The sequence below is a fragment of the Alexandromys fortis genome, unplaced genomic scaffold (genome assembly GCF_014885135.2).
Source record: "Alexandromys fortis isolate MF-2015 unplaced genomic scaffold, M_Fortis_MF-2015_v1.1 scaffold_89, whole genome shotgun sequence".
NCBI classification, from domain to species: domain Eukaryota; kingdom Metazoa; phylum Chordata; class Mammalia; order Rodentia; family Cricetidae; genus Alexandromys; species Alexandromys fortis.
The window spans coordinates 4343375-4370631 of record NW_026067973.1 but is presented as its reverse complement, the minus strand read 5'-3'; the positions used below and the strand labels follow the sequence as shown (position 1 = coordinate 4370631).

Below are 27257 nucleotides of genomic sequence, written 5' to 3'. Positions count from 1 at the left end.
AAATCACACAGAGATCTCCATATGATTATAAACTGATTGGCCCATTAGCTCAGGCTTCTTATTAGGTCTTATAATTCATATCAACTCATCATTCCTAGTTATGTTAACCACATGGCTCAGCAGAGCAGGTCACATCTTGCTTCTTCTGTGATCTGTGCAGGATTCTGGAGGAGGGCTTCCTCCTTCCCAGCATTCTCCTGTTCTCATCGCCCCACCTCTACTTCCTGTCTGATTGACCCGCCTATACTTCCTGCCTGGCCAATCAGCATTTATTTAAAATATGATTGACAGAATACAGATAATTCTCCTGCACCACTCATCTACTCCCCTCTACCCCCCAGACCTCCAGTTTACCCAAGGGATCTTATCTATTTCCCCTTCCCAGGGTATCACTCTGAGGGTCCTCCTTGTTACCTAGCTTCTCTGGGACTATGAAATGTAGCCTGGTTATCCTTTGCTTTACATCTAATAAACACTTATGAGTAAGTACATACCATGTTTGTTATTTGTATTTCTGGGTCTGAGTTACCTCACTCGGGATGATTTTTTTCTATTTACATCCATTTGCCTGTAAATTTCATGATGTGATTTTTTTTTACTGCTGAGCAATACTCCACTGTATAAATGTACCACATTTTCTTTATCCATTCTTCAGTAGAGGGGCATCTAGATTGTTTCCAGGTTCTGATTATTACAAATAATGCTGTTATAAACATAGTTGAGCAAGTTTCCTTGTGGTGTGATTGAGTATTCTTTGGCTATATGCTCAAGAGTGGTATTGCTGGGTCTTGAGGTATATTGATGCCCAATTTTCTGAGAACCTGCCTTACTGATTTCCATAGTAGCTGTACAAGTTTGCACTCCTGCCAGCAGTAGAGGAATGTTCCCCTTACTCCACATCCTCTCCAACATAAGCTGTCATTAGCATTTTTACCTTACCGTTCTGACATATGTAAGATGGTATCTCAGTGTATCTTGATTTGCATTTCCCTTATAGCTAAGGATGTTGAACAGTTCTTTTAGTGTATCTCAGCCATTTGAGAGTCTTCTGTTGAAAATTCTCAGTTTAACTTTGTACCCCGTTTTTGATTGAATTATTTGGCATTTTGATGTCAAGTTTCTTGAGTTCTTTATATATTTTGGAGATCAGCCCTCTGCCAGATGTGGGGTTGGTAAAGATCTTTTCCCATTCTGTATGTAGGCTGCTGTTTTGTCTTATTGAAAATGTTCTTTGCTTTACAGAAGCTTTCTAGTTTGAGGAGGTCCCATTTATTAAGTGTTGATCTTAGTGTCTGTGCTACTGGTATTATATTTAGAAAGTTGTCTCCTATACCAGTGTGTTCAAGGTTACTTCCCACTTTCTCTTCTATCAGGTTCAGTGTAACTGGATTTATGTTGAGGTCTTTGACTCACTTGGACTTGAATTAAAACAAAATACAGGGTGATAGATATGGATCTATATGCATTCCTCTATATGCCACCGTCCGGTTATGCCAGCACCGTTTGTTGAAGATGCTTTCTCTTTTTTTCCATTGTATATTTTTTGCTTCTTTGTCAAAAATCATGTGTTCATAGGTGTGTGGATTTATGTCAGGGTCTTTAATTAGATTCCATTAATCCACATGTCTGTTTTTATGCCAATACCAAGTTGTTTTTACTACTATAACTCTATAGTTGAGCTTGAAGTCAGGGATGCTGAAAACTCTGGAAGTTCCTTTATTGTACAGGATTGTTTTAGATATCCTAAGTTTTTTTGTTTTTCAATATGAAGTTGAGTATTGTTCTTTTGAAGTCCGTGAAGAATTGTGTTGGGATTTTGATGGGGATTGCATTGAAGCTATAGATAACTTTTGGTAAGATTAGAGAGCCATTTCCTATTCAAACCACCACACATCCTGATCTCAGAAACATAAAAAGCAACAAAATAGCAGCAACAAATCTGTATCTTTAGAATGCATACTTGTGGAAAGACCAAGTTTTATCAAATGGCCTATAAAGCAAAAACAAATGTTTGAATTTGATGCTGAGGGAAGGAGGGGCTTCAGTGTTCAGGATAGAAGTCTTTGAGATGCCCAAACTCCCTGAAATTACTCACTAAGTTTTGTGTTCATGGGATTATGTACATTTTCCCTAGAAATTTTATCTCTTCCCTCTTGGTTTGTTACCATTGCCCTTCTGGGGGATTAGATTAGTCCAAATGGCAAGGGCCTATGTACACAACTGCTGTGATCAATAGGGGGAAAGGAGTGTGATTTCTTCTGCAGCCATGGGCATGGGAGAAAGGATTAGCTTGGCTACCTGACTTTTGCAATTTAATGGATGTATTTATGGTGGAATATTAGAGGTGACTTGTCTTGATCCAGAAATGCTAAATTTTTTAAACCTGGACTACGTTTTCAAAAATTCAAGATGCATTTTGCAAAGCAAGGGGAAATAAATTCAGGCTGCTAGCTTGGCAGCTGGTCTGGATACAGTAGTTTGCTCTGTTTACTCTGTCAGGAAGCCAGTTCCATTTGATTAAATTCTGAAATTAGAATGCATGCACGCTGGAAGATATCAGCTTCATGCTTTTACCCGTATGGAAAATGTGATTAAGGAAATGAACTCAGAAGCTGTAGCGCCAGAAGAGATCAATGCAACAGCTGTATTCAACCAGGCTCAATGGGTTAGACCTTTACTTTATTAAAATGGATGGCTTTAGCAGAGAAACTGTGTCCACATCACAGTACTGTTGTATTGCTCTGAGCTCAGTCCGAGAAAAGAGCCAAGTTGGAACTGCCATAATATTTGATGGCAACGGAGCAAGTGCAGATCTGTTCTCACTCCACAAAGCTAAAATTAAGCCAAAGGAGAGATAATTAAAGAATTTATATGCACAGTCTTCCCACATCAACGTACTGGATTCTTTTCAAAATTGCTAGTATGTTCTAATTTGGCAGATTTTCCAGAACAAACTACATAAAAACAATCTTGAAAGCTGTGTGAGGCGGCAGCATCTTCCACTTTGTCTAAAGTGGAGTGGACTGTGGGTAATAATTGATATGTGAAATATCGTTAGAGACCAGATCTGACTAGATAACTCACAAGAAGAGTTTCACTATCTTAGTTATACAGTTACCAGAGAGGAATTTATTAGAAAATATTTAGATTATTGACTTAGTTATACAGCTACCAGAGAGGAAGAAAGGAGTTTATTAGAAAATATTTAAATTGTTGCCTATCCTATGATTGCCAACTCTTGACTTTGGCCACAGCAGGCCTGTTAATGAGTTGAAAAAGCAGCAGGCGTGAAGGGAGCATGTCCTAAGAGATGCTCAATTAGGGGATAACCTAGTAAGAGTGTATGGCATAGGTCATCATTCTGCACACTATGCTCCAAGATGTAATCCTTAGGCTTCCTGTGTTAAGGAACTGTTTAAGAACTTGCAAATGTGATCAGAGTCTTTGGAACATTTTCATGCCAAACAAGAATCTGGTGCAAAAGGCAGAATTCTGCTCTTTGAAATGCCCAGGGGAACTCTGAAGTGCAGACTTACTATGGCTTTAAAAGCCAAGGGATCTCATTTGTCAGGTTTGTGTGGCTAAGACTCCCTAGGCACAAGTTAAATGATGTCTACCTTTTAACTTTATTTAAATGTAACTTATTTATAACAAATGCATTTATTCCAAGTTATGGTTTGATGGTGTTTTAACTGTGGCATATGCTCATGTAATAATCGTCACAATCCAATGTAGCATGTTCTCATCATTCTTTATAAAATTATTTTGTGTCCTTTACCACTCAGTCTCCGCCCTCAAGTAATCACAGATTGGTTTTTGCCAATACAGATATGTAGATAAGGTTATATGACTAACAAAGTTTCATATTCAGTTATTAATTATGTGTAACAAAAACACTGATGGAATGCCCATGACCAAAGAAATGTGCAGAAACATGTGAATGTCTACATGGAATGGCAAATGAGGGGTTGCAAACTCAGATGACTTGATTAGTCAGGCGGGGAACTGCGATGTGTGATAGTTGTAGGGAATGGTAATTGAAAATTACTGTCAAAAAAAAAAGAAGAAGAAAGAAAAGGAAAAAAAGAGAAAATTCCTGTCCTATCAAAAGTCATTCAAATGTAGTTTTAGTTTTAACTACGAGCTGGCAAAATGGCATCAAGAAAATAAGCTATTCACAGAACACGTGCAGAATAACATCACTTATGTTGTTATAAAGCAGGTGAAATGCTTTATATTATACATGAAAGATATTCATAAAGCAAAAGTAAGTTAAAATAATTAAGCAAGGGAATGCAAAAAAATTTTTGCACAGTATCTGGAGGAGATGTGAGCTGGTCATCCCAAGGAATTAAAGAGGGGAACCTAAAACATTTTCTTTTAATTGAGGGATAAAGTAAGTGCATGGACTCTGATTGCATTTTACTCATTGTCTTAGCGTTTCTATTGCTGCAACAAAACACTATGGCCAAAAAAGAAAGTTGGGGAGCCTATGGTGGTGGTTCACGCCTTTAATCCCAGCACTCGGGAGGCAGAGGCAGGTGGATCTCTGTGAGTTCGAGGCCAGCCTGGTCTACAGAGGGAGTCCCAGGACAGGCTCCAAAGCTACAGAGAAACCCTGTCTTGAAAAAAAAAAACAAAGTTGGGGAGAAAATGCCTTTTTTTTTGCTTACATTTCCATATTGTTATTCACTATTGAAGGAGTCAGGACAGGAACTCAAACAGAGTAGGATCCTAGAGGCAGGAGCTGATGCAGAAGTCATGGAAGAGTGCTGCTTGCTGGTTAATGTCCCCTGACAAGCTCAGCCTGTCTTCTTATAAAACCCAGGACCACCAGCCCAGGGATGGGCACACCCACAGTGTGCTATGTCTTTCCCTATCCATCACTAATTGGAAAAAATGCCTTACAACTAAATATCATGAAGGGATTTCCTCAACTGAGGCTCTTTCCTTTCTGATGACTCTAGGTAGTGTCAAGTTGACCCAAAGCTGGGCAGTACACATATCTTCTTTTACATGCAGTAAATAATGTATAATTCATCTTTTTAAGAATGAGAGTGTTAGGAGAGAAATAGCCATGAGGATTTGGCTACTGGCTCCCCTGGGACAATAAACACAATGACCAAGGGGATTAGCTTAGAGGTTAGGCTGCCTGATCAAAGGTCACCCCCTGCTCTACCACTAAATAGTTTTGTGCCTTGGGGCAGTTTAGCAAAGAATTACTAACATTCTCTGCTAACCAAGATCCAAAGGTTAAATACTGCCCTCTGCCAATTTAAACAGCCCTCCAACTAAGAATAGTTTGCGCGTTTTAAGTGGTAGAGAAAACTACCCTCGACCATTGCCCTGGAGCTGTGACTGGCTTTAGAAAGCAGTCTTTGCTACAGGACTCCATGTGTCTCTGCTAAAGCTAAGCGGTGACGCACTTTCATATCAAACTGAGAAGACAGTTTAGTTATTTCAACATCGGCTAAATAGTCTAAGGGGCTGGAGAGAAGGCTCATAGTTTGCTTCCCAGCACCCAAATGGTGCTCACAACTGCGTCTAATTCCAGGTGCAGGGTATCTGACACGGTCTTCCGGCTGCTGCTGGTTTCTGCATGCACATGGTGTGCGTAACTGCATACAGGCACACAGATATTAACATCAAAACACAAACAAACAAAACCACCAGCTTACAACCTAAATGATCAGGACAACCTCAAACTGTTCCAGATACTTCTTGTGCCGTCAGAACAAGTCACAGCCTCTGTAGTCACACCGATATTCAGTAGATTTATTTTCTGTGCTCTAACTAGAATCTAACAGCATCTTATGGAATTGGATGAAAGTGCAGTTTTTTCATATTTCAAAAGTCATTTAACTGTGCAATTGAGGAGCTTCCACCTAAATGTCAATTGGAAGCAATTAATCTGCAATGTAATGACAGGCTGAAAGGCAAATATCAAGAGAGGGGTTTAATAGTATTGTCTAAGTGTCTTCCAAGCAATGAATATACTCAATTAAACCATATGCTCAGAGATTCTTATCAGTATTTGGCAGTATCTATCTGTATGAAAAAGACATTTTCAAAGATGAAATACATAAAGCCTCATTAAAACTCTGTTAACAGATGAGCAGTTGCTGCTGATTTGATAAGGAACACAACTTTGAACTCCAGGTAAGGGAAATGCTATTCACTACCCCCTACCTCAGCCCAGAATTTCATCTTCTCCTTAGAATTACAACAAGTTGTATTCAGTTTTTCATATGTGCGCCGTGGGAGCCACAGGACGATGTCATGTGTCTTCCTTCATTGTTATCTCCGTGATTCCCGCATGACAGAGCCTCTCACTGGACCTGAAGCTAGATTTTAGCTAGGTTGGCTGGTTAGCATGCTCCTGTGATCTGCCTGTCTTTGCTGGGTTTACAGCCCCATGTAGTCATGCTCAGTTTGATGTCAGCACTAGGGACTTGAACTCAGGTCCTCATGCTGGCACATAAAACCATTGCACTATCTCTTCAGCCCACCAATTACTCTTATATTTCATCAGAATAAATTATGTAAGTTCCCATTGTTGTACTGGGAATAAGGAACTTAAAGTGTGGGGTGTACACTCATCAGATCAGAGACAATATGAAAGTGTTAATAAGGAACATATGAGAGACAGAAACAGGCAAAATTCTAAGGGAGAGAGAAGGGGGAACACCTTGAAATAAAATGGGAACCCTATTGTAACACTTATTTGACCTTGTTGTGTGGACACTATCTGGACAGGTAAGAAGTTGGCATATCACTATCTTGTTAAGCAAAAAACAACAACAACAACAACAACAACAACAACAACAAAAAAACTCTGCAGCACCATCTGTCCTTCCTGAGACCAACCATGGAAAGTCAGGATCTGGGTATTTGTATTACAAGTCACTGGGGATAGCTCTAAGCACCATAGTCTTAATTGTTAAAGAATGGCTAGAGCAACCTCTATGAAGTGGATTGCAACAATACAGAATGGAGAAGTACCCACATTCTTTACTAATAGTCTACTCTAGGAATGTTCTCCATGCCTCCACTTTTCTTATTTATAAATAACAAAAATGATAGATGTTGTAAATATTCACACGCATAAGTGCCAGCTGAAATCTTGGGTTAGGATCTTTTTATTACAGTCTCAGAGACAGTTTGGTTGAAAATTGAAGCAAACTTTAAAGCATAATTTGCTTTAATGTTACACACATCTACTCCAGTAAGATCATCTTATACCAAAGTGCTAACAAAATACTGTCCTCATGGCTAGCAAGATGGTTTGATAGGCAAGAGGTAGTTGGTACCAGTCCCATCTCTGGAACCCATGTGGTATGACAGAATTGACTTGGATAGATGGCCTCTGACCTCCACACAGCTGCCATGAAGTGTTGCATACACATGCTAAATTAAAATGAAAAAATACTGCCCTTGCCTTCTTGGCATCCTTCTTCAGTTTTGATTCTAAGGAGAAATAGCCTATGATTCTTTTTTTTTTTTTTTTTTTTTTTTTTTTTTTGAGACAGGGTTTCTCTGTGTCTTAGCTGTTCTGGAACTAGCTCTAATAGACCAGACTGATCTTGAACTCACAGAGTCCGCCTGCCTTTGCCTCCAGAGTGCTGGGATATTAAAGGCATGGGCTGCCACTGCCCAGCTTGTCTATAAAGTCTATTCATTCATTCACTAAAGAAGCACTATTTCCTAGGGCAGACTTTATAGGCATAAAAAAAGTAGGCATGTTGAATGTCTCCAAAAAACTTACATTAGATGAAACAGAACAGACTGCATCTGCCCCTGGATTTGGGTGTGAAGCATTATAACATGAACAAAGGGTGGGCTCCAAGACAGGAAAACCAAAGATGGAGGGTAAGGAGTTGCTAGGAAGGCACAGTATCAAATACTTATCACACTTGCCCAACTCTTCAGTTTCGTATACTTCCAGTTTAGCCTGGTTAAAATTAGGTTTTCCACTGTAGACTCAATCATTAATTTAACAGGGAGACAAAGGGTGACCTAGTTAGGGGATGAGGGAAGCTAGGTGTGCGGCAGAAGTGAACAGCCACCCAGAGGACCACAGGACCTGACAATGTAGATGTGTGAGATCACAGAAAGCCACACGTATATATGTTGAATGGTGCAAGTTCTTAGTCACTATGTACTAGGGACTTTGAGGTGATTGAGAACCCAAAGGCAAAATATTTTTCTGATTTAGATGTGCTGACTAAAGGAGCGCTGCCCTCAGATATTCCAGGGTAAAAGTCCAACTAAATCATTATTTTTTTTAAAAAAAAAAAATCATAGTATCCCCAAGAAATAACTGTGCTTACCTGTCTACATGGAGAGACATTGTCATTATTAACATCAGTCTCCATCCTGTGTCTGGGGATCTGCAGTTGTGTTTTTGTCCCCCCGCCCCCACCTGCCCAACAGGACATTGACAGGTACAGGTCAATCCTGTGCAGAACAGCTTAGGTTTCTGTACCTTGATGACCAAACTTTTTGTCCAAGAACACTTTGAAAACTTATTCCCCACTCTATAATTTTCAATATATGAGAAAATGTATCTCGCTAAAACATTAGCAGTGTCTCCAGTTATTCTTGCAGAAGAGTATCTCTCTGGGAATGAAATATGCAAAAAATAAATGTTCAGAGAAGCTGTCAAACACTGCTTCAAATAATGCAAAGTGGTGCCTTCCTCTGAAGAAGCTATTTGAACTTTTAACGTGTGTCACACATTGGGTGACCTAAGGTCATAAAACATGTATCACTTGCCAAATTCATTGTCCTTGCATCATTTCCAAAGCAGTAGCTTTTATATCTAGTGAAGGATTTGAGAACAGACTGAGAAACACTGAGTGGTTGTGACAAGGGGAGGGAGGGAAATGGAAGAGTGTGAGAAGAGAGTGTGTAGAGCTACATACAGGTCGGGGAGTGGAAGCCATCACAGGGACAAAACATTCGATTACTTGAGGAATGACATGGCTATTAGCTGAGGAAGAAAGACCTTGTAAATGAACAGAGAGAGGCAGAAAGGTCGGGGCATCGGAGCCATATTCAAAGTTCTGCATTTTTTACAAACAAAAAGAAAACAATTTTTACAGAAACTGGAAAGACCAAAGATGCATCTTGTGTTTCGAGACAGGGTTTCTGTGTGCAGTCCTGGCTGTCATGGAATATGCTCTGTAGACCAGGCTGGCTTTGAATTCAAGAGATCTTCCTGTTTCTGCCTTCTGATTGCTGGGATTAAAGACCTGGGTCACCACAGCTCAGTTCCAAAGATGTATCTTAATGGGGTCTGGAAAAATGAACTGTGTGAGACTTGGCTAGAAAGACACTGAGGTCTTCAGATGATCACTCTTCTTTCTTGTATTTCCTTCCTTTCTTCCCCTACCTTTCCTTCTACACCCACTCTTTAAATACCATCTAATACTAAGGGGAAAAAAAGCTCATTGGTCTTCTTGTTACTAGTCCCTTCAATGGTCTCATTTAAAAAAATTAGTACTCATTTATTATTTTGTACCTGCATGTGTGTATGCACATGAGCTGTTGCATAGGGATCAGAGGACAATTGTGGGGAGCAGGCTCCTTCCGTTCATTGTGGGATCCAGGAATGAAACTCAGGTCCTTCAGGCTTCCCACAAGCTTCTACCTTTTCTCAATGGCCCCACTGGCCTCCTTGTAATATCCTGAATGTTCTTTTAGAATTTTAATTCTATACAGAAAGCATTCTAAAAGGAGCCCACTTCAACACAGCCATACAGCTACTTAACCCCAGGTGCTTATAAAGACATGCTAACTTTCCAGACTGTTCTTAGAACTCATGTCATAGATCAGCACTGCAAGGCCACTCACTCTGTGCATGAGCCTAATGACACAGTCTGTTTTTGGCAGCACTGACTTATCCATTTCAGCTAACTTCAAAGGTTTTTTTTTTAATTTATTTATTATGTATACAATATTCTGTCTGCGTGTATGCCTGAAGGCCAGAAGGGGGCACCAGACCTCATTACAGATGGTTGTGAGCCACCATGTGGTTGCTGGGAATTGAACTCAGGACCTTTGGAAGAGCAGGCAATCCTCTTAACCTCTGAGCCATCTCTCCAGCCCCCTAACTTCAAAGGTTTATGTTGGTTCCTGATTTCACAGTATAGTCTTTGTGACACACTAACTTCCACATTTCTCCACATACTAAGAACAAGGATTTGGCATCCATTGACTCTCACATAAAATAACAAGAGTTTATGTGAAGGCTCTTTTTTCCCCAAGGAAACACAATAAACCTTGTTACAGTATTACCCAACCAGATCCAGACTCCTGATGACCATATAAACACCAGAACAGAAATAAAGACAACTCCCTCCAGGTCCTCCTTTGCCCAAGTGCACTTTTAGGTATTCATGACAGGTTTTGTTTCTTCATTCACAAATCTCAGGTAGGATATGTTCCATAAACAATTTAATGCCAAGCCACCTCCAAGGTGGATGAGTACTTAGCCTGTCATTATCTTTTAATTAGCCCCCTCTTTCATACTATATATACCCTCATTTGCTGAGGTACTATCCTTTTTAATCATAAAATTTCTTAATCCCTACTTTCCAATGTTCAGCTTCAACAGAATGTCTTCTTAGTAGAGAATTAGACAAATGGGCAAGACATGAAGTCCTTTAGCCCTACTTTGCACTCAAAGCATTTGATAAACTCAGGATTCAGCCTCTTCTGAACTCTCTGGTAGCTAACTTCCTGCCTTTGGAGGTGGTATTGTCCAACATGAGACATCTCTAACTTTTGGGACTGCGCTACTTCTTCAAGCTTCATTTCACTATCCCTCTCCAGTCTAAAACCCATAACATATAAGTGGAATTCTCTCAACTATGACTTCTGATTAAAGCTCAGCTAACTTCCTTTCAGGTATCTGTGATAATTTTGTTATAAATTATCTTTAGCCAGGCGGTGGTGGTGAACATCTTTAATCCCAATACTCAGGAGGCAGAGGCAGGAGGATTTCTTGAGTTCTGGTCTACAGAGTGAGTTCCAGGACAGGCTTCAAAACTACACCAAGAATCTCTGTTTCAAATAAATAATCTTCAGAAAAACTGTCAAAGTAACTACCCCAAGCTGTGTCTGTGTTGCATGGTTCAGATAAAGGACCTTGGCTGAAAGGCCACAAGTTCTACCTCAGCTGGATGACCTTGGACTACCCCAGCAACATCAATATGCTTACATACTATAAAGCGCCATAAGAGCAAAGCCACAGATGTATCTTGTTCGCTACTTCATTCTAAGTGCCCAATGCAGACAACAGCAGGCACAGAATAATTCAATCAGCTGCACCTGCCTCTAACACAATGCCACACTCAATGAAAAGTAGCTAATATTCTGCCAGCATCCTTCCTTTAGCTCGATTTCTGATCTTCTCCCTGTACCAATCACTCTACTGAAATTCTCATCTTAAGATGTGGTTCTATCACTGTGTAGTATATGGTGACTTTGCTGTATCTCAATTAAGTGAGTCTGAATAGACAAGGGTCTGAGAACAAAACAAAAATCCCACAAAATTTTTCCCAGTACTACTCTGGGGAACAGCATAGGAACGATCAGCCACCTAAGATAACCATAGTAACAGGTATCATGGGAAGCAATCACAACCAATACCGAACCGCATTACTACATTTAGTGAACAGTGTGGCCATTTCCTATTAGCTTCTCCATTCAGAATGCATTCATGGCTCTTGAGGGCAGGGATGTGTGAAGTTGACATGCTGCTAGGTACACACCTATCACTAGGGATGCTTAGGTAGGATTTCCAGTTCCAGACCTTCCTGGGCAGTACAGGAAGGCCCTAAGTTCCAGGACTCAAGAGTAAAGACAAAAGACTTCAGGTTATCATAGTGAGCAGAAAAATAAGGAGTGGCTGGGACACAACCTAGGCCCCACCAGTATTTTGTAGCAGCATTCACACTAAACTTGGAAGTTAATGACAAGACACACCGGGCAGTGTTGGCTCATGCCTTTAATCCCAGCACTTGGGAGACAGGCAGGCGGATCTTTGAGTTTGAGGCCGGCCTGGTATACAAGAGCTAATGCCAGGACAGGCTTCAAAGCTACACAGAGAAAGCCTGTCTCGAAAAACAAACACACAAAAACCAACAACAAAAACTTGGAGTTAATGACATGACACATATAACAATCCATTTGAAGTCTTTGGAAGAGTATGCACATTGGCTTAACTTGGAATAGTACTTGTGCTTTGCGTGTCTGTCCAGAACTGGTGGGGCACACCTCTAATCCCAGTACTTGGGAGGCAGAAACTTTGTTGGTCCAGAACAGCCAGGACTACAGAGTGACACCCTGAGGGGGGAAAAAAAAATGAAGTCTGTAGACGTTAGTGAAAAACGGAGCACGTGGGAGGGGGGTTAGCTAGGGGGACCCTGTGAGGTGGTGAGGAAAGATGTTAAGGATAAAGCAATGTGTTAATTTGTTTTCCCTAACACAAATTGAAGGGCAGTCTAAGGTAAAGAGGAAGATAGTTAAGAAAGCTTGAGTTCAGGGAGGGTTGTGGAAATCAGATACAGCTGGATTCTGTATTGAGTAACTGTCACTCAAGCTGGGTGTGTGGCTCACGCCTGTAAATCTCAGCACCTACCAAGGCACAGGCAGGCAGAAGGACAATTTCAAGACCATCCTTAATACATGGCAGGTTTCGACCAGTCTGGACAAGAGACTACATTCAGTCATTTAGATAATCCCTCCTACATCCTTCTTGGCCCCAGAAGAATCTCTATTAAGACACCCCCAAACTAGCTAAAACAGGTTGGCCTGGAACTCAGAGCCCGTCTCCTGAGATTAAAAACGTGTGTCACTAAGCCCAGCCAAACTCTACTTTGATAGGCTATATTAAACCGCCAACCTCGGTGAAAATACACCAGTAAAAATAAAACTGCCGTTACAGCAACAAATGATTTCAGAGAGGCCTTGTTTGCACGCTACGGGAGAGGAGGAGAGGTATTTGTTCTACGCCGAGATGCGGGCTGCCAGGGCAGTTCCCATGGCAACCAGACGCTGCTGCAGCACACTTCTTAAGAGGTCGAGCTTGACGCCAGGGATCGGGTAAGGCGAGAATCTGCCTTGGCGATTTCGGCTGCGGCCACCGACGGACATTCGACGTCTGTCGGTCCGAACGCTGGGTCGCGCTGGCGGGCGAGATCCTGCCTGATTCGGTTCAAGACTGGTCACCAGGAAGCTGTCTCCGGAGACCATCGCCCAAGCCGTGGTAGGCTGGTCGAGATCTCCCTGGGATGACCGGTAGGCCACCCTGTTGGCTTGATCGCCGGCCGACAGAGACGCCGAGTTCTGAGCCATCTTCAAACACCGCCCGCAGTGTTTGCTTGCCGAACGTCGACCAAACTGGGCCCTCGGCAGCGCCGCAGATCACGCCAGCCCGCGTCGGAGGCAACCGTTACCGACCCCAGCCGCCATTTTCAACGCAATGGCGGAAGGAGCCGCCGCCGGAAACGGGCTCCTCCCGCGCGCATGCGTAGCGGCCCTGCGCTCGCGCGCGACGGGAGTTTACGTCGTGACGTCCGAACGAGAGGACGCGGGTGTCTCTAAGAGCGCTGTACGGTCGGCCGGACGCCCGCCCGCCCGCGAGCAGTCCGACTAGGCCCGAGTCTGGAAGCCCGGCGGAAATGGGGGCGGCGGCCGCGGAGGCCGACCGCACTCTATTCGTGGGTAACTTGGAGACGAAGGTGACCGAGGAGCTCCTCTTCGAGCTCTTCCACCAGGTAAGGCACGGGCACGGTCCTAGGGCGGCTGGGGCGGTCAGGGGCCCAAGTCAGGAGCGGAGCGCGCCAGGCCGGAACCCTGGGGCGTTCGGGCCAAAAGTGACGTCTGATGATGTGGGTGTCGGCGTCTTTGTCCCGGTGAAGGTCCCGCAGCATTGCTTTCCCTTTCCTGTGTACCTCGCTTTCTTTTTGAGTTTATTGGGCTTTGCTTCGTCTCACACGTTTCCGCTTCTCTGTTCGCTTAACTTGCATATGAAATTGCAGACATTGAAGTGTTTCTAAAACTCTACAAACTTAACGTAGGAAAACAGCATTGGCATGTTTATCCAAAAAGTCCGAAAAGTTAGACCGATCCTGCCCTGCTTCATGACTCAATCTCTGGTTATAGTTGATCGATGCGGAAGTCAATTTTTTTTTTAACTTTTCGAGAGACAGGGTTTCTCTGTAGCTTTGGAACCTGTCCTGGAACTAGCTCTCGTAGGCCAGGCTGGCCTCGAACTCACAGAGATCTGCCTGCCTCTGCCTCCCGCGTGCTGGGATTAAAGGCGTGTGCCACCACCACTTGGCTTTTAATGAGATCTTGGTTGTTCTGGTGTAAGTTCCACCCCAAGCCTCTTCCCCCATCTCTCTCCAAACCCTGCCATATCTCGGCCTGCCAAATGATGAGGGCTCCCCGAGAGGGTATTTAAACTGCCCTCCAGAAAACAGACACATGGTTTTCTGATCTCTTTTTCCTGTCTCCTCTTTGGGGCGCTGGAAAAACATCCTGGAGCGTTTTATACCTTAAACTTGGACTTTTTTCTAATTCGGTTTGATTTGGTCTGATTTGGATTGCTGCATTGGCGAAGAGGCTTATGAGGGTGCAGAAACTTTTCATTGATTACATACTATTGTTTAAAACTTTGTGTTCTCTTTGTAGTATTTGAGAGAGAGAGCAGTCTCTGTATGTAGCCTTGGTAGCCTGGGACTCGGAGGCTGACTTTGAACCAATCCTCCTGCCTGCACCTCCTGACTACTGACAATACAGGCATGTGCCACCGTGTGCTTACATTATTGTTTAATTCTGAACTTTCCGTGTTTTCCTGAAACTGCCTTGTTTAAGTTCTGAATCCTTTTCTTTGTAGGCTGGGCCAGTAATAAAGGTGAAAATTCCAAAAGATAAAGATGGCAAGTTGAAACAATTTGCATTTGTGAATTTCAAACATGAAGTGTCTGTTCCTTATGCCATGAATCTTCTCAATGGAATCAAACTTTTTGGGAAACCCATCAAAATTCAGTTTAGATCAGGTAATAACTCAGGTATAGTGGTAATAAAGAGAGGCATTTGGTTTCTTTTGTTTTCACTACTACTATTTCAGGAGTTTTTTGGTTTGCTTGTATTTTGTTCTGAAGACAGGTATTTTAGGCTAGCTTCAAACTCACTGTGTACCCAAGTCTGGTCTTGAACTCTTGATCCTCCTGCTTCTGTCTCCCAAGTGTTGGGATTGTACCGGTTGATGCCAGACCAGACTTTTATTTTAAAGATTGGATTAGGGAGCTGATGATGGAAATACTTTAGATTTTACTATTTCCCAGGGTACTTTATGATTTACAAACAGTGATTTTGTTGCTGCTGGGTTTTTTTTTTTTTTTTTTCCGAGACAGGGTTCTCGGTAGCTTTGGGGCCTGCCCTGGAACTACCTCTTGTAGACCAGGCTGGCCTCGAACTCACAGAGATCTGCCTGCCTCTGTCTCCCGAATGCTGGGATTAAAGGTGTGCGCCACCACCGCCTGGCTTTGCTGCTGTTTTGTGAAGATAGGCTAAGGCTTTCCATCCACGCAGTCCCGCAGTACAGTGTGGAGATGAGAATAGCATGGCCAGATCAGCTGTTTCTACATTAGGTAGTATCTTGTTTGGAATGCTTTCTTTTTCTGGTATCACCTACAAAACCCATGAGGTAGTCTATAGCAATTTGAGTGATGGTTTTCTTTGTTTTGTTTTAGTTTGAGGGCGGTTGGTGCTACTTTTAAACTGTTTATCTCTTTTGGGGTAATTTAGACTGGATGAGACATTTCAGATTGTTGTTGGGCCTTTTGGTTTTCAATTAGAAATTTTAAATTATGTTTTAGGAAGTAGTCACGCCTCTCAGGATGCCAGTGTGTCATATCCCCAGCATCATGTCGGAAATTTAAGCCCTACCTCCACATCTCCTAACAGGTACTGTTTCTCACTAAGTCATTTGTCAGAAAGTTTAATGATTTCCTTCAGAATGCTCCAGCTGTTTTGCCACTGGCTCTGCTGGATCAATATCATGTCTCTGTTTCCTAAGGAGGCTGGATGCAGATAGATTGTGTGGTTATTTGCACTAAATGAAATGCAACTATAGTCACGTGTGTTTGTAAAGACACGTCCTACCCATATAAACAGATGGAATTGAGACAAAAAAAATTTGTCATAATGATCATTCATAAAGGGCTTTCTTTGAAGAATTGAACACATACCTGTTACCTATCGAGCGCCTCACCAAATCCTTTCTGTGTATGATCTCCGTTACTTCTCGAAGCAACCATGAAATAGGATTTCTCTCTCTCCTTTTGGTGCAGAAAGTATGGAATGGAGGTTAACTTGCCCAGATTTAAGCAGTGTGTGGAGACAAACCTGGTTGGTCTGATGAAGCCACAGGATGATACACTGCCAAGTGGAACTTCAAATTTAGATGAGCACATGTACTTCGTGGCTACCTGTTTAATTACTGTAATTAGTTCTCTCGAGAAGTAGAAAATGCTTTGAGAGAGTTTTAACAGCAGGAGATGATGCAGATGGATGAGAGGAACTGAAAGAAGTCAGTGCAATGAAGGCAATAGGGAATTTTGATGAAGTACATAAAGACTGAGAAAGTGTCTCATAGAGCTACAGTCAAGTTTTGGAGGATTTATTCTAAACAGGAAGAAAGCATTAAAATATTTTTAAGTCAAATGATGATACGAAGTTAGAAGTTTAACGAGTTACTTGTTGCAGTGGGAGAAGAATGTGTTAGAAAAGACATTAGTGAAAGAAATACCAATTAGAAAGCTATGGGCAAGTGACCTTGTGGGACTGTTGATCAAAGTTGGTTTGGATTAAGGCATTGCCAAAGCTGGAGAGAATTGGATGGCTGCTGTGAAGAGAAATGTTGGAAGGAGGAATTATAAAAAGCATTAGTACAAAAACATTGCTTTCCCTGTGTTCTTTTTTGCCATCCAAAATCAGTTAGTGGTGTTTAACACTTATCAGTTGACACTCTTCAGCTACTTTGATAGAACAGTCAAAGATATCCTAAATGGAGCAAAGATCTTCCTCTTAGAATTTCTTGAGAGGGTTGAGTAAGTATGCTAGCCACTTTTTTTTTTAACTTTAATCATAGGCTAGGGTGGATTATTTTAATACTCTGGCATAAAGTAAGCTGTAATTTTTGACTCTCTTAGAATCTGGACACATGATCTGCTCTGAGCCCCCTTCCCCCTTGCACAATCCCCCAGAGAAAGTAAAAGAGAGCCCCCTTTTCCTCCCTACCTCCACCGAGTCTAAACCAACACTAAAATGAGGAAACAAATGTTACCCAAACCTTTTCGCTTTAATGTCTCGGCGATACCTACCTCCCTAATTGCTCAAGTTAAAGTCAAATTTAGTTTCTTTACTATTTCCTTCATTTGTAGCTAGACAATAAATCTCATTCTGAACGATGTCATTGGCTTGAGGACAAATACGTTTTTGTTCTGTAGAGTCAAGTAGTTAATACGAGCCCTGTTGTCTTTGTATCTGCCATTGTATTGGTAAAGGTAATAGGTAACACAAGAGGAAAACAGTGTTCCCAGAAAACATGATGTTACAGAACTTTAAATATGTCCTTTTCAGAAAGGCTGTCCTGATCTCCAGCTATTCCAATCACCTAACACATAGGAACTGTCCTTGTCGTAATCATTTTCATCATTGAGAACTGTCTTGCTCATGACTTACTGGTGTTGAGTGTTTGTTGAATGATGACCACTCATCATTCCTGTTTTCTCTTTGCAGCTATGAAAGGACAGTGGGTAACATGACTCCATCAGCACAGATGGTCCAGAGGTCCTTCTCTTCTCCAGAAGATTATCAGCGGCAAGCAGTGGTAGGTAGTTTTTTTCCCGATTGAGTTGTTAAGACAAAGTGGTACTTTGGCTAAAGTATTTCTGTTACATCGGACAACTTATCACTTCTCAGTCAGTTTTATTACTTATGTCCTTTCAGCATAAGTAACTGTTTAATTCTTACTACTTTGTCGAATATTTAGGCTCCCATGATCATTACAGTTGTAATAATTTAACACGTATCTTCTAGACCAACTTACCTGAAGTGGTTTTTGTAATATGAGACCTACCCTAAAACTCACATCAGCTGTCTTACGATGTTTCTTTTCTTTTTTGTGGCAGTCTCACTATGTAGCACTGCTGTCCTGGAGCTCTGTAGACCAGGCTACTCTTGAACTCACAGAGATCTGCCTGTTGCTGCCTCCAGACTGCTGGGTTTAAAGGCGTGCGCCATTATGTCCAGCTTTTGTCATCAACCCTTAACAGCTTCTAAGATGCAGGACCTATTTCTGCTACTGTAGCTGTCTTTCTCAGAATCCATTCTGGATCTGCTGTGTGCTTCTCCCTTGTAAAGATTCCTTTTTGTTCAGTTTATTTTCTTAACACTCAGATTGTATGCCACCTTCACAGAGGTTTTCCTAGTGCTGGTGAGTGTCTAGTGTTTCCTGTGTTTGTTATAGTGATTCATAGTATAGTCATTTTGAGTGATGGCTTATGATAGTCTTGGAAATAAGTAGTATGTCTGAAACTTTGGTATTAGACCACATGTCATTCATCACATTTCGCTTGGGATACATCTGGGCAAGGGTGATTTTGATTTTTCTTTATTCTATGTATTGTTGACTGACTAATCCATTGGCTTTGCTGTTAAGAAGTACTTACAATTAATGTTTCAATTTTTTTTTCTCTCAGATGAACAGTGTTTTCAGACAGATGTCATATGCTGGGAAATTTGGTTCTCCACATGCAGATCAGTCGGGATTTTCGCCATCAGGTCAATCACATGGTCATCCCTTTAACCAGTCTTCCAGCTCCCAGTGGCGCCAAGATACATTGTCACTACAGCGTAAAAGACAGAATCCTCACCCCTACCTGTCAGATAGACACTATAGTCGTGAGCAGCGCTACTCTGATCATGGGCCCGACTATTATTACAGAGGAGGCCGAGAGGATTGTTACTATGACGACAGGAGTCATGATGGCTGGAACCATGACTATGATAGCAGAAGGGACAGCAGTAGAAGTGGGAAGTGGTCCTCATCTCGACACTAGCAAGCATTCCAAGGACATTTTTTACAGGGCCATTGTAGGCCCTTTTCATTAAGTTGTTCTGGAAATATTTCTAAAACTGTATAGAGTAGCCCCACAGTTTTCCACCTGTCTTTGAAAAAGAGACGTGTTTAAGCCTAGCTTCAGTTTCCTACAGAAGGCAGGACTGAGCTCCACATTTGTACCTCAGGGCTTCTGAAGAGGGAGGATTCTACACAAAAGAATGTCCCACCATTCCAGTCACTTCAGTCTAGGGAAGATGAACTGTATAGATTGGTTGTATTATAAAGCAAATATTTGAATTATCTCACCCTTTTGTGTTGCAAAGATTTTCTTGGTAATGAAATCATTTTGGTGTATATAGTAGGAAGCATCCAAGTTGGTAGTCTGAAATGACTATCTGCATTTTGTTAATAAATGAGAAAATGGAACTCAGTAATCTGTTTTATTAACAGTTTATTTAAAACAGTTTATTGGTTTTGTTTGGGGATAAATCATTTTCTAATTCAGAATTTAAGTACAAATTCTGTGGTATGCTCTTGAATTTTATCACAAGTATACATTATAAATCTATACTAGTTCATTCTAAGAACTTTAAAATCCTTTCATTAAATTATATTTGATGTATGACTAGTCACTCAGGAAGTTAAATATCTACATGTATATTTTTACATAAGAAGACAGTGTTGATAAATTCTTTTTAGAAGAACAGCAATGTTGATAGATAAAATGGCAAAATGTTTCACTGCAATTTTTGAAATTTTATTTAATAATACTTCCATGTTTCAAGATGCTTGTTCACTGTAAAATCGTTTTTAAGAATTCTGTGAAAAATGTGGATCCTCTTTATACCACAGCATTTATACTATGTTCCTTTTTAATATATTAAATACATAAAAAGAGAATGTGTCTTTATTTTGGCAACACTGATGATGTCAGAGGTATCCAGTAAGTTAGCAGTGTACTTTGAATCATGTCAGTTCACACTTTGGTTGGTAAAGATTGTCCATCTTACGGTATCTTCTGTAGATTTGCCTTGATGCATGGCTAGACTTTATCAACATAGGTTATGGTGTATAGTGCTATGAACATTCCTTTATCTGTGCTCTACAGTGAGATGTTCTAAGTGTCCAGGCTCTGTGTCCCCACTTGGCATAGTGTAGCCAGATTAATAAAACCCATAGACAGAAATTGGGGTTCAACCTGAAGGTCAGAAAAGTAAAACAGCCAGCCACTGGCTTTTACCTCTACCTCAGTCTGAAACGGCGATCTTGCTTCCATGAATCTCAGAATGAGACCGTGTCTTTGAACTGTCTCCTTCTGTTTTGTATTCCTACAAAAAGTGCATCACTGGAATTAAAGGCATATACCACCTGGTTTCTGTGACAGGCTAGTGTGACTATTGGGATTAAATGGCTTCTCACGGACTAGCCTTGGAAGATGCAGTGATTATTTTCCTTCAGTCTTATCCAGTTGGAACTTTTTTTTTTTTTTTTTTCTCCGAGACAGGGTTTCTCTGGGCTTTGGAGCCTGTCCTGGAACTAGCTCTGTAGACCAGGCTGGTCTCGAACTCACAGAGATCCGCCTGCCTCTGCCTCCCGAGTGCTGGGATTAAAGGCGTGCACCACCATCGCCCTGCCCCAGTTGAACTAATAAACTAAATATCTGTCCCAGAAAAAAAAGTATAAAGTGTAGACCGAACTTTCCTGTCCCAATTGCTTGTTCCCAAATACCCAGCAGTGGCTTCCCAAATAATTGACTTGGAAGCTTAATATAAATTATAAATACTTGGCATGTAGGTGAGGCTTATTACTAACTAGCTCTTAAAACTTAACCCATTTCTAGTAATATCTGCTGCCCTGTGGCTCATGTCCTCAGTCCCATTTTGTGTGTCCAATTTGTTTTCCATCTCCAGCTCGTGCTCTGACTGGCGACTCTTCTGACGCCACCCTTCCTCATCCCATCATTCTCAGTTTGATTGTCCCATCCTGCCTTGCTTTGCTATTGGCCAAATCAGCTTCTTTATTAACCAATGAAAGTAATACATATTCACAGTGTACAGAAGGATTATTCCACAGCAACCAAGCTGTCCTTTAAAAAGTGCCCCTTTTTAAAGGAATGTGACGACGACTGGGCTGGGCAAGCCTGGAGAGAACAAAGTAGCAGGTGCCCACCTGGGTGCCTGGTTTCATCCACATTCTTTCTGGCCTTTAGGCAAAGGTGCTCATTTGGGAGAAATAGAAGCCACATCTCTGTTCTGGTGTTCTTGGCCTCAGGGAGGGCATTCTGAGAAGTGCTGCTTTGGGGGCCCTACCATACCTGACTAGTTTCTGTCTCCCGTTCTCATACACATTTCTGTTTGATTAACAGCATCGATGTTCTGAGTAAGTTCCTAGAGTTGGGCCAAAGTTCTGGTGAAGAGTCTTCTTGAGACCACCCTCAATTCAGACATGAGCTAAAAGAGCAGAAACTCCCAGGCCACCCAGAGTTCTGACTGATTGGCTACAAAGTTCAGGAGTTCCCATTATACCTTAAGTGTTGACATTTTACTACAAAGACTCAGAATTCAGGAAAAAAACTATACACAATTTTATTATAGCAAAAGGTCAAAATGAAAAGCAGTTCCCAAAGGAGATGCAGAGGAAAAGAACAGGGAAGTTCTCAGAAGTGATGCTTCTGTGTCTTCTCCCCTTGGCCTCAGGTTGGATCACCTTCTTAGCAAAGCAAAGCATCATGGTCAGCCAGGAAACATGTCTGAGCTTTATTGTCCATTCAGAATTTTTATGGGCAGACGGACAAGATGGCTCAGCAGATAACGGCACTTGCTGACAGCCAGGATCTTATTCTCAAGGCGAAAATACACAAGGATTTTTCCCCACCTCCCCACGGCGTCATGACGCCAACACACTGAAGCATACACTAATAAAGTTTGTACGTTTTCCAGGTTGCGTTGAAGGTCCATAAAGTAGCCACCAGAGCTGAGTTTTTGGCTATGTCACTGAACCCAATCTTGCTTCTCTCCCAGGAGGTTCAGGCTCATATGCAGCTTAGAGCCCCAACCCTTTAATTACATGGTTGACCTTTGCATGCTGCCCTGGTCCCAGCCTGAAGGCTCCACCTTGGTTCACCTCAGGAGCATAAACTTTCAGGGCTCACCATTTGAAAATAGTAATGAAAATACTGGTGCAACTTGAGAAATTCCAAGAATCTAGGTTTTCTCCCAGAGTTAGGAACAAAGCCCCAAGTTCTTTACTATTCAATGCCAACTCTAAATAGAAACAACAATAGGAGGGACATTCTGGAAACCATCGTTCTACCTTAGCTAAGCTGACAGAGCACAAAGCTACGTGGTACCATCATTTCTCCCTTACCGTATCAAGAAAATACTGGAGACAGGTGGTGGCGGCGAATGCTTTTAATCCCAGAACTCAGGAGGCAGAGACTCAGGTTGATGTCTCTGTGAGTTCGAGGCCAGCCTGGTATACAGAGTTGAGTTCCAGGACAGCCAGGGCTGTTACACAGAGAAACCCTGACTTGAAAAACCATCCTCCCCCAAGAAAAAGAACCACCCACCCACCCCCCCAAAAAAGGAAAAAGAAAACAACAACAAAAAATACTACTAGGCAGCTTTCCTGTAGCATACAGACTCCCCTCCGTGCTGTTACTTCTATCTCTTGAACTTTAGCTTTCAAGTGCTACAAATAGATTACCCTACTCTTACTTCAAAAAGCTGAACCCCTTGAAGTAGGGTGTGGGCTATAAGAACCCGGGGTAGGGAGTTTACAGGGAAAGGGGAGGTACCACTTAAAGAATATGTTGTAATTTGGTACCTCTTGGCTGTGATAAGATGCTTGGACAAAAGTCACTTCAAAGAGAAAAGTTTTAGTTTACAATCCCAGGCTACAGTTCATCTTTGTGAGGAAGTCAGCGCAGCGGGAGTTTTGAAACAGTTAAATACACAGAGCAAGGGACTATGAATTTCTTGCCGAGGGTATGGTGCCACCCACAGTGGGCAGGTCTTCTCACTTAATGTAATCAAGATAATCTGTTAAAAACAAGTCCATGGCCTAACCTGATCTAGACAATCCATAACTGAGATTTCCTTTTGAAGTGATTCTAGATTGTGCCAAGTTGACAAAACTAAACCGTGGGCTAGAGAGATGACTCAGTTGTTAAAGAGCATGCATGTCTCTTCCAGAGGAGCACAGTTTGCTTCTCAGCACATGTGTTGGGCAGCTGACAACCTCTATAACTCCAGCACTTGAGGATTGGACAACCTCTTCTGGCCTCTATGGGTTTCCACATAGATTAGGCACACACATACATATGTAAACAAAAATAAATCTTCAAAGCAAAATCCCCCAGATCTTAACCATCACAGGGCAGGAAGTTTCAATTAGAGGAATAAATCTTATTGATCTTTTGCTAGTGTGATGAGTATCATTAATGTATATTTCAAAAGTATTTCATTGCAAGTCAATAGTATTTGAGGTGAAGGCACTGGATTTGATCATCCTGTAATATATACATATATCAAAACAGGACAATATGGCAATAAATGCTTCTATTTGTCAAAAGCAAAACAAAACTTAAAAAATAAGTCATTTCTTCTCTTTTGTTTCTTAGTAAATATTTGAACATATACACAATTATTGAGGTTTGATTATGATGTTTTGCTGTTTGCATTGTTCAATGCTCTTTATCTCCTGTGTCTTTAATTATATAATAGTCAATTTTTCCTTCAGCTTTTAACATTAAGACCAAAGAAAGCTTTATCATATCACTTTTTAATAGCATTATACAGATGTATTTAATTTTTATAAATTTTCATATCAATAAGGAGAAACGGTTGGCAAATATAAAATTATGCTGTCATATTTAGCTTGAGTGTTGGTACATTAATGTGTAAATGTGAATTTCTTTTTTATGAAACTAGTTTTATTACTGCATGCTAAACCACTTTCAATGGTTTTATAGAAGAGAAAGCCAAGTTCATAGCCAATCAGTCTCATTTTAGAAACCAGGTTCTTTGCTTCCCTGCTTACTTGAATTAGGTGTGACAGAATAAGGGGATATGTATTTGTAGCAAGTCTTTCTCAGTCCTGCCAGCTAGCTCTTAAAAAATGACACAGACTTATTATTTATTATGAAAGCTCAGCCTATAGCTTAGGCTTGTTCCTAACTAGTTCTTTTTTGATATTCATTTTGCATATATATGTATATATGCACACACGTGTGTATGTTTCCTTTTTTAATTGATTTTTATTGAGCTCTACATTTTTCTCTGCTCCCCTCCCTGCCTCTCTCCTTCCCTTCAACCCTCTCCCAAGGTCCCCATGCTCTCAATTTATTCAGGAGATCTTGTCTTTTCCTACTTCCCCCTAACCAGTTCTTATCATTTAAATTAATCCATTTTTATTAATCTACATCTTGCCATGAGCATGGCTTGCTGTGGAATGATCTTTCTGTATGCTGTGAATGTATATTTCTCTCATTGGTTAATAATAAAAGCTGTTTGACCAATTGCCAGGCAGGATAAGATTAGGCTGAACAATCAAACTGAGACCTCAGATGAGGAGGGGTGGAGTCAGTAGATGCCAGCCAGTCATCGGAGGAGCAAGATTTATTAGAGCACAGATAAAGCCATGAGACATGTGGCAAACATAGATTAATAGAAATAGGTCAAAGGTAAGAGCTAGTTAGTAATAAGCCTGAGCTAGTTGGCCAAACATTTTGTAATTAATATGAAGCCTCTAAATGAGTTTTTAGGAGCTGCTGCAGGATGGGGCATAACAGAGAAACCCCCAAATACATTACCTCTTTTTTTTTTTAATTATCTTTTTTATTCTGTAACTCTGACTTGTTCGTATCTTGTCATCTCCCTGGCATTTATCTGGCATAATCTGTGAATCTAGATTACTCCTTTTCCTTTCCCAGGAAATCCTGCCTAGCTATTGGCCATTCAGCTCTTTATTAAACCAATTACAGCAACACATCTTCAAACAGTGTAAAAGTATCACCCAACAGCAGTTGATGTTATGGCCTGATATTTGAAACTTGCTTTTTCCTTTGAGATAGGGTCTCATATAACCTAGGCTGGTCTTGAACTCCCTATATGGCCATGGATGGCCTTGAACTCACAAATCTCCGTCTCCATTTCCCAAGAGAGCCACCACTCATGGTTTACTTTTGTAAAATAAGAAATTGTGAGCCAGCAAGATGGTTCAGTGGGTAAAAGCACTTGCTTCAAAAGCCTACTTAGTTGAGTCCAATTCCCTAGAATCCACATTTAAAAAGCAGAATGTGTTGTAGAGCACACACACACACCTTTAATCCAAGCATTCTCCAGGCAGAGAGGGGCAGAGGTAGGTGGATCTCTGAGTTCCAGAGCAGCCAGGGCTACACACAGAAACCCTGTCTCAAACATCCCCCTGCCCAAGCTGTATGTGGTGGCATGCATCTGCAATCCCAGCATTCCTTCAGTGAAATGGGAGGCAGAGACAGGAGAGTTGCCTGAAGGATTAAAGGTCAGTTTGTCTGGAATACAGAGCAAGGCAGAAACAGTAAGAGAGACCGTGCCTTTAAACAAGGTGGAAGGAGAGAACTGATTCTGAAAACTGTCCTCTGACCTGCAGACGCCGTGGTGTACACGTGTGCCTTTCCCCACATACGTGTATACGGACACTAACAGCAGCAACAGACCAGTACACCAAATAAAAAATTTGAGGCTGTTTGATTTTGTAATTTCAATATTTTTTTCTCTAAATGATAATAGGAAAGGTGATCGGGATCTAACTACTTATGCAACTATACAGTTTGTGCCCCAACAAATGAAAGGCAAAATTGGCACCATTGTAATATTTTTGTTATTTCTGATTTCGATATACAAAGATGTATTGATAATCCAGTTTAAAGTATAACTACTTGTATTCTTTTTAAAGTTTTTAAACCCTTGGAACAAATAATATATATGACTCAAAACCAAAAAAAATGTGTATGTTGAGAAATATCACCCCACTCTTGCTTCTTCTAACTGCTCCTTCCCATTTGCCAGCAAGTAATCAGTTTGTTAGTTGAGTGTCATTCCAGTCTTTGTTTTCATTTTGCCTCTCTTGTTGCACTTGGTCATTTTTGTGTTTAACAGTATAATCCAGATATCTTGACTTGTGATTATTTGGATGCAATTTTTGTGTATCTAGTAAAGAATGCTCTTCAGCAAATTTGCATAATTAAAACATCTTTACAAGCCTTATTATCTTGCTTTATTTTGACATCAGTGTACATTATACTTTTCTTTAGAAAAAAACAAACAATAAATATAATTTTCTAAATGTTATTAATATTTCTTTGCCTGAGAAATAAGAGGGTGACCTAGCCCCTGGAGACAAGGACAGAGGCCTTTTCCCATTTGTACCATCGTCCTGGAACATCTCACAGATAGGAAAGTAGTCACTTCCTTACTTATCAAAGAAATAGCTCCAGATCAAAAATAAAGTACTCTAAGTTTAGAAATTAAAACTGTCTTAGATTTACCTCTGTGCTTCCTGAGTATGGATTCAACTTGAGCAGCTTCCTCAAGCTCCCGATGCCAGGGCCTCCATGCCATGAAAGACTGTATTACCAAACTGTGAGCTGACATACTCTCCCCCAACACAATTCCCAATCCTTAAACCAACCAACAATAAAGAAATAAATACACAGACCCCTACTTTAATAAGTTGTAATTAACATCAGCTAACTTCCTAAGTGGATTCTTTGGCATTTGCGTTGGCTTTCCATGGGAGTGACAAAGTGCCTGAGGTCGCAGCTGAGGAATGATTTGCTTTGGCACACAGTTTCAGAGGTTTAAGTTCAGGGTCAGGTGGAGTCACTCACTGCTTTTGGGCCTGTGGTAGGGTGGTGCATGGTAGCGGGGAGCATGCAGTGGAGTCTCACTATTCCTGTCAAGGTCATACTTCCAATGACTGGAAGGTCTATCATGACCTTTCAAAGTTTTCACAAGCTCTCCACATGATGCTGAACCAAGGCTTTAACATTCTGGCCTTTGACAGATGTCCAGATCCAAATTCCAACAGCTTTGCAGTCCACTGTGCCATACGTATTAGGTACTTAGCATGTGTT

The 27257-nt window shown here is 41.2% G+C and overlaps 2 protein-coding genes across 5 annotated transcripts; one reads left to right on the top strand and one right to left on the bottom strand.

The window, feature by feature from the left end:
- Window positions 1-7031: 7031 nt before the first annotated feature.
- Window positions 7032-13499, bottom strand: CUNH11orf71 (chromosome unknown C11orf71 homolog). The gene has a single exon (XM_050156223.1). It carries the CDS (start codon window positions 13360-13362, stop codon window positions 13015-13017), a length of 348 nt encoding a protein of 115 aa, XP_050012180.1. The 5' UTR covers window positions 13363-13499; the 3' UTR covers window positions 7032-13014.
- Window positions 13500-13557: 58 nt separating this feature from the next.
- Window positions 13558-26388, top strand: Rbm7 (RNA binding motif protein 7). 4 transcript variants are annotated; one of them, XM_050156220.1, is made up of 6 exons: window positions 13638-13784; window positions 14704-14811; window positions 14909-15071; window positions 15894-15981; window positions 17818-17908; window positions 18780-26388. In XM_050156220.1, exons 3-6 carry the CDS (start codon window positions 15011-15013, stop codon window positions 19137-19139), a joined length of 600 nt encoding a protein of 199 aa, XP_050012177.1. In that variant the 5' UTR covers window positions 13638-13784; window positions 14704-14811; window positions 14909-15010; the 3' UTR covers window positions 19140-26388. The 4 variants fall into 4 exon arrangements, with proteins under 4 accessions (XP_050012179.1, XP_050012176.1, XP_050012175.1 ...); XM_050156222.1 differs by lacking the exon at window positions 14704-14811 and having other exon boundaries at window positions 13558-13784; window positions 17818-17912; window positions 18780-18886; XM_050156219.1 differs by lacking the exon at window positions 14704-14811 and having other exon boundaries at window positions 13573-13784; window positions 14909-14951.
- The last annotated feature ends 869 nt before the right edge of the window (window positions 26389-27257 follow it).